Here is a 12,504-nt window from a genome sequence, read left to right as displayed (position 1 = left end):
GCTTGTGCACAGCCCTGGGAATCTTGCCCTGCGTTCTCCTCCTCCTGACCTTGTTTTCCTCAGAACACCACAGCAGTAATTACCCTGAGGTTGAAGGGTTATTCGAAAGCAAGTACTGTGTCTTGTGTGCTCCCTCCTTTCCAGCTGTTGTTTCTCCCTACACTGGAGTTAAACTCTACCTGGAGTTTTCTTTGTGTTGTTACTAATTTAGGGAAACACCAGCAGCAAGGGTGGTGGGTGTGGGTGGGAATACGTGTCCAGTTCCATGTGTTTCTCATTCTGCGGTGCCCTGAGAAGTCCCCTGCGCAGTGGTGCAGCTGGACCTGCCACTGGATCTCTCCCGAGGGTGCTGCTCGTGCTCTGGGTGCTCTCTTGGGCACTGGTTGACTGTGTCTGACAAAAGCATTAGCTGGACACTGGAGTGGAGGTGGGAAGACTGGTCAAAGTGCATGGCATGCAGCTGGACTGCCCAGCTCATGGGTGGCTGCGTGGCTGCATTGCCAAAGGCAGACATGTAGCAACACTTGGTCAGAGTCAACACAGAAATATGAGCAGTCCAAGTGTCTGAGGTGGGTTAGTTAATGCTGAAATGGAGGGTTTTGCAAGAAGAGATAAAATCAGCTTCACGTTCGGGAGGAGGAGGGGGGTTTGGAGTGGATTTCCATGACAGGGTCAAGTGATCCAGCATTCCTGTGCTGTGCAGTGCTCTTTTCCAAAGAATTTGCTGCTGAATATGGATTTAGCCTGAACATGCTTTAGCCTTCCAGGGCTAAATATGTTTTTGCCTTCCAGGCCAGAGCTCCCCACAGGGCACCAGTTCCTCTCAAGAGCGTGGATGGGCTTTTCCAGGTCTTGGTGGCCAGGCACAACTCAGAAAGGAGCTAGTTTGTGGCCAAACCAGTGGAGCTGTGGTGCAGTGATTTGGGCAGAAAGCTGTTATGTCACTCCCAATACCTTTCACATATTTGCCAGACCTGGCTGCAAGCTGATTTTCTTGGTTAGGAGGAACTTGGGAGAACCCCATGCCACTGGCACGCTGGATGACAAGGATGGCACAGGGCACTTGTGTTCACTGTCCATCGGAGGGGAAGCCCTCTCCAGCTTTCATCGCACCCAGGGAGAGAAAATTGGGGTTTGTGCTGCAAAACAGTTCTTTCTTTGCCAAGCGCTGGCAGCCCCCAGTACATTCCGGTCCAACTCTGCACCCTCTGCCTGCCAGCCAGGGCCAGGAGCCATGGGCACTGCCCGGCTCGGGAAGTCCCTACCGGCCACCCGGGGCCAAGATCCGGCGTGGGGTGAGCCAGCGGTCCCCCTCACTGAAGCATCATCAGCGTGGCCGCGGTGGCTCTCACTTCCAGAGACACCTTCGCTGCCTTGTTGCCTGTACCCCTGCGCTGCCTGCATCCCGGGGGCGCGGACCCTCGGGCGGGCTGTTCCCAGCCGGCGGGGCCGGTCCCGCCCCGGGGGCGGGCGGCGGAGCACGTGGGGCCGCGCCGGGCCGGGCTGAGTCACTGCCCGCCCCGAGCCCCGCGCGGAGCCGAGCCCAGCGGAGCGGAGCCGAGCCGAGCCGAGCCGAGCGGAGCTGAGCCGAGCCGAGCGGAGCCGAGCCGAGCGGAGCCGAGCCGAGCGGAGCCGAGCCCAGCGGAGCGGCGCGGGTGGAGCGCACGGCGCGGCTCGGGACGCAACATGAGGGCGGCTCGGTTGTTTAGGGTGCTGCTCGCCGTGGCGGTGGCGTTCCCGCTGCTGCTCGTCGTGTCCGGTGAGTGCCGGGGAGACGGAGTGCCGGGGAACCGGGGATCAGGAGTGCCCGGGAGCCGGGATTCCGGGGATCTGGGGTGCCGGGGAGCCAGGGCTCAGGGGACCTGGGTGCAGGGAAACCTGGGTGGAGGCTGGAGTGCTGTGGATCCGAGCGGTAGGGGTTTGGAGTGCAGGGGTGTCCGGTGTGCAGGGATTCCGGGGTGCAGGGCAGTCCGAGGCGCAGGGCAGCAGAGAATCTGGAGTGCGGGGTTGCCTGGTGTGCAGGGGATCCGCGGTGCTGGACAGGGTGAGTTTCAGGGGATCCAGAATACAGGGGAGCCCGGAATGCTGGGGGTGTGGAGTGCGAGGGATCCGGGGTGCAGGGGTTGTCCGGGATGTAGGGGGTGTGTGTAGGGGTTGTCTGGTATGTAGGGGACCCCGAGATGCCAGGGATCCGCGGTGCCGGGGATCCGGGACGTGTAGCGAGAGGACCTGGGGGTGCAGGGTGACTGGGTCCAGGCTGCGGTGCGGGTTGCAGGGCACGCAGTGCGAGTGAGAGAGCGTGCAGCCCCAGGGCTGCTGCTGCCGGAGCAGAGGATCTCGGGTCCACGGCCCCGTCCCTTCTTCCGAGGCGGGAGTCTCTCAGCAGGGCTGTCCTGTGCTTTCAGATAACCGTGTTCGCAATGTAAACAGCGTCCCTGGGACCGCCTGGTACGCGCCCAGCTGGCCTGGCCAGGGCAACCCCGGGGACTAGCAGCTTCATCATAACCCCGTGGGTCATGCCTGGGGCGCTTGGCTCCGAAAGGGATGGACGAGACCAGGGAAAAGGGGAGCAAAGCCTAAGTGCAGGCTCCAGGTCAGGGACAAAGGGCAGCAGGAGGGGGTGAGGAAGGCTCTGTTTATGTTTGCTTCTCCCTGGATGGCTGAGGTGCCCTTTTTGCCCTCCTGAGACATGACTTCCCCCAGCCCCGCTGGGATGAGCTGTCCCAGTATTCGGAGGATGTTATTTTTGCCTCCCAGCCAGCCTGTGGGTTCATATAAGCAAACATTTCCAAAAGCAGTGGTTGATCTTTGTTGCCTTGGTTCCTGAGTGTTCAGCCTGTGACAGCTCTGTCCTTGACTAGAGAAAAATGTGTGTGTGGAGGATGGAGATGCTGAACAGCTCTGAAACGAGGCCCGAAACAGTCCAGAAACAGGAGCATCCAAAACTGCTTGCTACAGTGGAAAAAGTGACCTGTGTGCCTTACTGCTAGGCAGGGGGATGGCTACCAACACCCACCATGTAAGGGATTATTCCCAGGCAGGGATAAAAAGGAGTCCAGTTACTTGCAATAACTGAAGTATAAAACTTGGACCACTCCTGTCCCAACCGTGGGAGGAGACCTTGCTGCTTTGCTGCCATGTCACACCCCAGACACTCCTGTGCTGGAGGCAGCACTGATGCTGGGGAGCATCCGTTCCTTGACACTCTGTGCCTGGGGAATCAGCCATCTCCCACTGTTGAACAGAAGTAGCTGGGTCTGTGCAGCCTTGACTGGCTGCTGGGAGAGATCCGTGGGATGGGGGTGGATGGATGTGCCCAAGACCTGCGGAGGGGTGGAGGGGCGTGGAGCAAAGGCATCCCCACTTATCAGCAGGAGCCCTCTCCTCCCATGCTGTAGCTCATGGCAGCGCATTGATGGAGCATGAGGTCATGCAGAACAGGCTGGGCAGCACAGGCAGTGACTTGAACTGGTGCCCAAGTTTTTCTGCCTCCTGAGGCTGGGCTAAGGGAGCTACAGCATCCTTATGGAAACCTCCACCTGATGCTGGCCTGCCTGCCACCAGCCTGTACCCTACACATGTGGAGTGTCAGGAAGAGAAGGATTAACTCGAAGGAGTCCTGCTATTAAAGGACTAATGAGTAGGAGCTCACTGAGTAGTAGCTTAGGCAAATGAGAACTTCGTTGTTTGGTGTTCGTCTGGGCAGTGAACCCACAGCTCATCAACTTCCACCTTCTCCAGGTCATGCAGGTAGTGAAGGGTTATTCCTAGGTCTCCACCTGGGTTCAGCCCTTGTTCTGACTTCTGCAGCGTAGCAGAGAAATGCCTGGCATCAAGGGATGTGCTGTCCCGTTTGACAAGGAGTTATTGATGCTTTCAACCAGTCCTGTGGAAATCTGGTCTAGGTTTATGGAATGTTGCTGCCTTGCAGCTTTTAGGCAGAATAAATTGAGGGTGGGAGGAATTTCAGCCCAGCTCTTGCAATCTGATTCAGCCCTGCAATAGAGCTTAGAAGGTTGGAGGGTGCAGTGGGTTGACATCATTCACTTCCCTCCACAGGACAGGGTGGGGAAAAGAAGGAAAAGATCCAGAGTGGGTCCTTCCCATGGCCTGCAGTTATTCATTAACTGCTCTGGTGTGGGTCCTTTCCATGAGATACAGTCCATGAGGAAGAGACTGCTCCAGCCTGGAGTAGTCTGTGGGCTGCAGTGTGGATATCTGCTCCCCTGTGGTCCTCCACAGGCTTCAGGGAGACAGGTCTTCTCCTTGGGCTGCAGTAGAATCCCTGTTCCTGCACCTGGATCACTTCCTTTCCCTCCTTATTCTCTGCCGGGGGTGTTTGCAGGGCTGTTTCACATTTTTCTCACTCCTCTTCTACAGCTGCTGCACAGTGTTTTTTATTTTATCTTGGATATATTATCACAGAAGCCGTGCTGGTAGACACCATCTTTGAGCAGCAGAGGGTTTGTTTTGCCATCGGCTGGGAGTGGCTGTCTCCAGCATGGGAGCAGCTCCTGTTGTCTTCTTGCTGAGCCACCTTTGCAGCCCCCTGCCACCACCACCTTGCCACATAAACCCTACATCGTGGCAGATGCTGGAGATGGATGAACAGGCAGGGAAGATGGTGCAGCCCCACCAGCTGCCTGGGGGAACCTGCCTGTGAGCCAGGGCTGCCTTGTGGGAGCTGCTCGGAGAATGATGGAGGTTTGGCAGGCGTCCTGCAGAGATGGACCTTGTGCTTCCTCCCTGCCTGACTCCAGCATCTGGGAACTGAGGAATGCGAGCTCCCCCTACAATGATTTTTTTTGGTGTTCTTACAAGTACAAATTTACATTAGCAAAACCCAGCAACAGCACCAGCTCCATTCCCTTGAATCATTCTGTCCTTCTTGTACCTGAGTGAGCCCCAGCCTCGTCACTCACATTTCCCAGCCAAGTGTCAAAAACATTTAATGCACCAAAACCTGGGTTTTCCCTGTCTTAAATACTTTGTTATATAGCATCTGTTCAACCTCTTTTTTAATGTGTCAGTGCAAGGCAGGTCCTTGCTGCTGGTTATGCTCCCAGTCTCAACCACTGCTTTTGAATGCCAGCAGCCCTCTGCAAGGTCCAGCAGTGGGATTTGCAGCAGACCAGTTCCTGCTGTTGGGCTGGGGTGCCTTCGTGTGCATGGGGCTCTGGTGGATTGGTGCCTTAGGAATGGCTTGCAGTGACACCTGGCTTTACTTCCAGGTGACTTCTGTGACGTGAACCACTGTCAGAATGGGGGCACCTGCCTGACTGGGATTAATGAGACCCCCTTCTTCTGCATCTGCCCTGAGGGCTATGTTGGGATTGACTGCAATGAAACAGAGAAAGGTGAGGAGCTGACTCTTTCCCAGGTGCTCCATGCCAGCCAGGAGCGTTGCTAATAGTTAGTGTGCCCTTGTCCTAGCCCTGCACCACTGGCCTTAGGGTTCAGCCCTTCTGATGGCTGATGGACACATGGGGCACAGATCTGAGTAGGGATATGGTGACAGGATGCACTTGGGGGTAATGCAATGTCTGTGGGGAGTGGAAGCCCACTGGATGCTCTTATTTTCCACCTGTGCCTATATTACAGTTGTTTTTCCCCTTCCCCAGGGCCCTGCCACCCCAATCCTTGCCACAACAATGGTGAGTGCCAGCTGGTCCCAAACCGGGGCGACGTCTTCACTGACTACATCTGCAAGTGCCCTGCGGGGTACGATGGGGTGCACTGCCAGAACAGTGAGTACAGCAGGGGGGCAGGCAGGGGAAGCTTGTCCACTGAGAGCTTGGGGACCCCTCGGGTGACAACAAGGGGATGTGAGCAGCTGTGACCGTGTGGGGCACCAGGCTGTTTTGGAGCTTGCATGGTGGAGGGAAGGACCATGGTGTGGGGACAGGTTATGTCTCAACCTTGCTCTGCATCTCTGGAGGGACTTGGTGCCTTAACTAATAACACAGGGGGTGCCTCCAGGCTCAGCCTGCTCCATGCAGGTTCCCAGCCTTGATGTGACTGTGTGTCCTGGTGCACCTGCATGGCTGCACTCAGTGGGGACACAGCATAGACGGGTCCTTGGGTTAGAGCTTCAACCTGTGCCACCCTCTCTTCAGGGACCATGCCATGGCCCTTGTTCAGGGGATGCCTCCCCCTCTTCTTGCTGTGCTGAAGGAGGGGGTCTCCTCTCCAGGACTGGTTTTGGAATTGCCTCCTGAGCTCCTCATCTCTCTCTCCTAGACAAGAATGAGTGCTCCTCCCAGCCTTGCAAAAATGGAGGCACCTGCCTGGACCTGGATGGTGACTACACCTGCAAGTGTCCTTCTCCATTTCTGGGGAAGACCTGCCACGTCCGTAAGTCTTTGGCACCAACTGTACTGAATTCCCTTTTCCTCCTGTTCCCTCCTGTTCCTACTGTCTGTCCCTCATTGCCAGGAGGGATCTCACCAGCTGGTTTAGGGGATCTGGAGGGCAGCTGTGGCTACCCTTGATGCCAGTAGGCCTGGTCCTAATGGAGGGAACACCCTCAAGAAGGTGATTTCTCCTCTCTGGAGTGCTCCAGAAAGGTCCTTTATCCTCCAGACCTCTGTGCTGTGAGGGGGGCTGATGGATGGTGTGGTTTTGGCTGAGGGATGAGGAGGAGAGGACACCCTGGGGACAGCCAGACCCTAGGGCTGGCCTCCCTCTCCTGTTCTGCCCCCAGACAAGAAACAAATGACCCCTAGTTCTGCTCCCTGGTTAGTGTCTCTCTCTGATCCTGATCTCCCCTCTGCCCCCAGGCTGTGCTGTGCTCCTGGGCATGGAAGGAGGAGCCATCTCTGATGCCCAGCTCTCAGCATCTTCTGTCTATTACGGCTTCCTTGGCCTCCAGCGCTGGGGGCCAGAGCTTGCCCGCCTTAACAACCATGGCATTGTCAATGCCTGGACTTCCAGCAACTACGATAAGAGCCCCTGGATCCAGGTACCTGTGGCAGGACTGGAATACCAGCACGGAGAGCAGCCCCAGCAGCCATGGCTGGTCTTGCAGTGCTGCTGTCACGGCATTTCACTGCTCCTGGTGGCAAGTGTGGGGCTAAACTGCTGCATCAAGCTGCCACCCAGGGGTATCTTGGGATGTGCCTGGAGGAGGCAAGTCCATTGGAGGAAGGTGGGACTTGGGTTCATGATCCCCCTTGCTCTGCCCACCTTGGGATGCAAGGCTGGAGGGATGGACTGCTTCCTCCTCAAGGGAGCTCCAGTGCCATGGGCAGCTCCTTTCCTTGTCCCAGTGCCCACCCTCCCACCCAGACTTGGTCGTTCTGGTGGGTGCAAGGGCTGTGCACCCCATCCTCACTGCACCCCACTCATCCTCTTCTCCCCTCTACAGGCCAACCTGCTGCGGAAGATGCGGCTGAGTGGGATCATCACGCAGGGCGCGCGCCGTGTGGGGCAGCAGGAGTTTGTCCGTGCCTACAAAGTCGCCTACAGCCTGGATGGGCGGGAATTCACCTTCTTCAAGGATGAGAAGAAGGATGTAGATAAGGTGGGCTGCGATGCTCTGTATGGGGGATGTCCCAGCTCCCCCCATCCAGTGGTGCTGTGGGTGCTGAAGTGGCTGTGAGCCGCATCCCTGTGTGTGGGAAAGTGCTTTTGACCTGGGGCAAAGCTGCGTTGGGAACCGATGGGAACTCTCCTAGCAGCGAGATGGCACAGGCAGTTCCAGTGCCAAGCAATGCTCCCTGCCTCTGTTTAATTGACCATAATAAGCATAACCAAAGAAGCAGCACTGCCTGATTTAGGTCATTCAGATAGTATCTTTACCACTGACACCCTGTGGGAACTGGGCTTGGTCTGGGAGTGCTACTGAGCAGCTTGGGTAGCTCGGTGTTGTATCTGCAGCAAGCACCAGCTGACAGAGTGTCTCTCAAAGTGACTTACAGATTGCCGTGCTCTCCACTTGCAGTTCTTTATGGGGAGTGTCTCCTGCTGGCTTTCTAAGCATCCAGGGAATGGTTTGGGAGTATCTGCTTTGCTTTAAAAAAAATAGAAAAATTCCCCTTGTTTCTGCAGCAGTGGAAGAAGTGCATGAAAGGCAATTTGATTCTATTGATTATGTTAAAGAAAGAAACGAGCCACCTCTGTGCTTGTCATGATTTGAGGAGCATTGTGGTAGTGGGAGTGGGTGTTGCTGCTTGTGTGGTTCTGTGGGGGTGAGGATGAAGCAGGGAATGTTGCAAAGCTCTGTTGAGAGTGTTGGAGCTCCTTCAGGGTCCTGCACTGTTCCGGGGCACAAAAACAGAGCCCAGCTTCCCCCTCTGTGCTCTTTTGCCATTGGCAGTGCCGAGATCTCTCTGTCTGCTGTGCAAGGGATTTGCTGCAGGAGACTGTGGGAGAGCTGGGGCACTGAGGCCTGGTCACTGTTGCAGGTTTTTGAGGGGAACGTGGACTATGGCACCATGCAGACCAACATGTTCAACCCTCCCATCACGGCCCAGTTCATCCGCATCTACCCCGTGATGTGCCGCCGCGCCTGCACGCTGCGCTTCGAGCTCATCGGCTGCGAGATGAACGGTAAATGCTGTCCCCTCCTGGGGGGCTGCAGGGCAAGGGGTGACATGGGGCAGGGCATCACCCCTTGGCCTGCTTCTGATCCCTCAGGACAAGGGATTTGGCGGTGCTTGTTTTTGCTGATGCCTGGGAATACCCAGGGGTGCGTTTGGGAAGCACAAGCTGTTAATCCCATCAGCTCAGCCAGCTCGAGCTGCATTCTCACGCTGCTAACACCTTCCCAAGCCAGGGGTTTTTACTGTGTCCCCTCCCCGTCTGAGCTGTGAACCCGCTGCTTTTCCTGCTGGAGAGCTTGAAAAGCAGCAGAGGATCAAAGTCCTCTGGGAAATGTAAAGGATCATCAGTCTGAGCCCTTTCCCTGTGCCTCCTGCATTCCTGCCCTGCAGCACATCCCTGGGAACTGAGTGGGACTCGTGTGTCAGTGTGGGAGTGGGATGTTGTGGGGGCTTGGGGCCTGTCCTGCTGCTATGTGGGTGTGGTGCTATCCGTGCTTTTGGCTGGGGATATCTTTGCGTTGCTCTTTCCACATCCTTCTCTGCTTCCTGCCAAAGCTTTCTGTATTCCAGGGCTGGGCTGGGCTGTGCTGTGCTGTGGGGAACATCTACTCATCCCTGCAGCAGGAGGCACTGTGAGCCAGGGAATAGCTGGGAGCTAAAAATCCGGGGAAAAGACAGCTCTGCACATTTCCCTGCCTGGCCCTGGTGCTGCTCTGGGCAGTGGAATGAGAGTGTGGGGATGGCTTCTGACAGGTCTGCGGGGTTTTGCTTGCAGCGGTGCTGTTGTCTCTTTCCATTTCACTGCCCGTGTAAACTGTTGTGTTACAGTGTATTTCAACACGGCAGGTTGCTCGGAGCCTCTGGGCATGAAATCCCACCTCATCTCCGACCAGCAGATCACAGCCTCCAGTGTCTTCAAGACCTGGGGCATCGATGCTTTTGCCTGGCACCCTCATTACGCTCGCTTGGACATGACGGGCAAAACCAACGCCTGGACAGCCCTGAAGAACGACCAGTCCGAGTGGCTGCAGGTGGGTCTCTGGACTCTGTAACCTCACGAATCATTCAAACAGAAAATCATGGACAAAGACTCTCTAACTAGTCAAAGTTAGAAAGTGGTATGTTTATTACGCCGGCAGGCAGCACTGTGGGGATTGTCCCTGAAATGTGTGACTGCACCACAGAAGGATTTTTGCCTTCTATTTATTTCCCAAAATAATACATATGCATAACCCCAGCACCTCCCATCCCTGCTTTGTATCAAAATGAGGTTTTTAGTCCTTCACGTGTGCGCAATTCTTCTCTTGAATTGGGTCGGTGGTCTCAAATTCAGTATGTTCCTATAATGGTTTACTTGCTCCACTTCCTTCTACAAATGAGCTCATAATATAACAAGTAGCTTTAACTTAAGCATCTAATAATCATTAACCTATTGTTGGTGTATCTAACTTCAATATGAATTAGTTCTAACCCTCAGCTAAAATCTTAACCCTTTAAAATCATGATTCACTCATGTCTCCTCACCAGCTCCTCCAGCTGTGCCTAGGGCCATCTCCTTTTTCAGGGTAGCTGGAACAGCTGGGTTGGTGTGACCAGAGCCTTGTTGTGGGTCACAAAGTCCAGCAATGCTCTCCCTGAGCGGGGATCACAGGGGCAGATCAGGATGGTTTTAACAGCAGTCCTGGAGCTCTGGGTCAGAGTCAGTGCTCATAGAATCAAGGTGGTGCTGTATCTGAACCTTCTTGTGGGGTGCATCAAGCCTGCAGCACCCCAGTTCTGTCTCACCCCCTAAGGAAATGCCATCCCAGCCTGGAGTGACCGTCCCAACGCCCTCTGGCTGCCCAGAACACCATGTTTCTGTTTTGCAGGAAAAAATCAGGCTTGCTTTTCTCTTCCCAGTCTGGAATAGAAACAAATAGTTTTGAAATTTCCTTCTCAGTTTCTTTTGCTCCCCTGTTTTTGTACTTTTCACATGATTCCATGACATAATAGGACAAGGCAGTTTAGATATTTGTCCCGCTTTTTATTTAGGAAATGATTAAAAGCAGCTGTCTCACAACTCTAAATAAACCAGCTTATCGAGGCATTGGCTGATGACAGGGTCAGGATGACACGCTGAGTTGGGCTGTTGCACCACAGGCTGCCTGTTTTTGTATGTGTATAGATTTACATGTACACTCAGGATTTATTTGTATTGTATAGCTGGAATTGCCCTCTGTGAGAATGAAAACAGAACTAAATTAATGAGGCTTTCAGCTCCTTTGGTGGTTTACCCTGTAACATGCCAGCAGCAGTAAACACAGTGTGGCAGAGTAAAGAGAATAGAAACCGTCTCGCTTAGAACCCAAATGTCAGATTGTGTTGAACTGCATATTTTCTCAGCCAGAATTACTTTCCAGTGGAAATGCATTTCCTCTGTGAATCCTATATTTTTTTTGGGTTGAGATTTTTTTTGCTGTCCTTACCACACTGGTGTTTCCAGGAAAAAATGTGGAGGTGGCAGGGGTGGGCATGGGAGCTAAGATGGGTTTGCACCCACTTTTGGTTGCTTTGAGGGATGCTGTGAGTGTTGAAGGATCAAATATTTCACAGTCATGTTTTATGATTTGTCTGGCATTGGCATGGGGGTCAAGTGGTGTTTTCTCTGTTCTTGACCCCCGAGGGCCAGCTCTTCCTGGCTGCCTCTGGAGCGTGAAGGGTGCTGTAGGGTGGGAGCACTGCTCCTGCAAGGAGCTATGATGAGCCTTGTCTCTGCCAGATTGACCTCCGGGACCAGAAGAAGGTGACAGGCATCATCACACAAGGAGCCCGTGACTTTGGGCACATCCAGTATGTAGCAGCTTACAAGGTGGCCTACAGTGACAACGGCACGTCCTGGACCCTGTACCGGGATGCCCAGACAAACAGCACCAAGGTGGGTGTGGGGAGGGCAAGGTGATTTCCCAGGGCTCAGGCATGCCATGGTGGGGAGGGATGAGTGGGGGGGCTTAGGTCACAGAATCACAAAAATATGCTGAGTTGGAAGGTACCCACAAGGGTCATTGAGTCCAGCTCCTGGCCCTGCACAGGGCACCCCAAGAGTCACACCTTGTGCCTAAGAGTGTTGTCCAAAGGCTTCTTGAACTCTGTCAGCTGGAGCTGTGACCACTGTCCTGGGGTCCTGGCAGCACTGATACCCACCTTTCTCCTTTAGATCTTCCATGGCAACAGTGACAACTACTCACACAAGAAGAACGTGTTCGATGTGCCCTTCTACGCCCGCTATGTCCGCATCCTGCCCGTGGCCTGGAACAACCGCATCACCCTGCGCGTGGAGCTGCTGGGCTGCGACGAGTAGGCACGGGGAAGAAGGACGGGGCTGCTCTTCCCCGCTGCCCAGCCTGCACCCTGCCTGCCCCTGCCCACTCCTGCTCTGACCTCACATCCCTCTCTCCATGTCCCCACACTCAGGAGGTGGCCAAGAGGGCTCCCCTGCCCTGCGTTGGTGCTGGGGCTGCAGCACTGCACTTTATGGGGTCCTTGCAGGTGGGATGTGGAGATGGCTCCTGCCCTCTTGCTGCTCCAGCCAGGGTTGAGACCTCCTCCTGCAACCTGGGGCTTTCATGGGGACACCATCCTGCAAATGAGGCCTTGCTGGGGGACCCTGTCCTGCAACCAGACCTTGGCTTTATCTTCTCAGCTAAGCCTGGGACAAATTTTCTCCTTCTTGCTTCTGCTTCCAGCAGAGAGGCTGCAGCAAGTGGCAGTCCCTTGCCTGAACTGTGTCTTGGGGCTCAGCCGTTTTCAGGGTCTTAGGACAGGCTCCCCTGGCTTATAGCCTCCAATGTCCCTCCTGCTCCCTGCTTGTCTGCAAGTAGGGGCTGTGAAAATCCTCTGAAAAATCTCAGCTGTTGTCCCCTGCCCATTTTGCCAGGCCCTGAGCCTCCTTGCCTGCGATGTCAGCACCTCATAGTGAGAGTGG

General features: G+C 55.1%; 1 protein-coding gene across 3 annotated transcripts; it reads left to right on the top strand.

The window, feature by feature from the left end:
- Positions 1-1,590: 1,590 nt before the first annotated feature.
- On the top strand, positions 1,591-12,032 carry MFGE8 (milk fat globule EGF and factor V/VIII domain containing). 3 transcript variants are annotated; one of them, XM_068203732.1, is made up of 10 exons: positions 1,592-1,759; positions 5,232-5,357; positions 5,622-5,747; positions 6,241-6,354; positions 6,780-6,961; positions 7,367-7,522; positions 8,406-8,550; positions 9,372-9,574; positions 11,302-11,457; positions 11,737-12,032. In XM_068203732.1, exons 1-10 carry the CDS (start codon positions 1,687-1,689, stop codon positions 11,878-11,880), a joined length of 1,425 nt encoding a protein of 474 aa, XP_068059833.1. In that variant the 5' UTR covers positions 1,592-1,686; the 3' UTR covers positions 11,881-12,032. The 3 variants fall into 3 exon arrangements, with proteins under 3 accessions (XP_068059835.1, XP_068059833.1, XP_068059834.1); XM_068203733.1 differs by having other exon boundaries at positions 1,593-1,759; positions 9,390-9,574; XM_068203734.1 differs by lacking the exon at positions 5,232-5,357 and having other exon boundaries at positions 1,591-1,759.
- The last annotated feature ends 472 nt before the right edge of the window (positions 12,033-12,504 follow it).

Source organism: Anomalospiza imberbis, chromosome 13, assembly GCF_031753505.1.
Source record: "Anomalospiza imberbis isolate Cuckoo-Finch-1a 21T00152 chromosome 13, ASM3175350v1, whole genome shotgun sequence".
Taxonomy (NCBI): domain Eukaryota; kingdom Metazoa; phylum Chordata; class Aves; order Passeriformes; family Viduidae; genus Anomalospiza; species Anomalospiza imberbis.
The sequence above is the reverse complement of the archived record's forward strand: the minus strand, read 5'-3'. Positions and strand labels throughout refer to the sequence as shown.

What these genes read in the sequence shown, in the direction of transcription:
- MFGE8 (XM_068203732.1), top strand. Translation starts at nt 1,687, where the DNA reads ATGAGGGCGGCTCGGTTGTTTAGGGTGCTGCTCGCCGTGGCGGTGGCG. An exon ending in GCTGCTGCTCGTCGTGTCCG is followed by an intron (nt 1,760 to 5,231) that starts GTGAGTGCCGGG and finishes CTTTACTTCCAG; the next exon opens with GTGACTTCTGTGACGTGAAC. An exon ending in ATAAGAGCCCCTGGATCCAG is followed by an intron (nt 6,962 to 7,366) that starts GTACCTGTGGCA and finishes TCCCCTCTACAG; the next exon opens with GCCAACCTGCTGCGGAAGAT.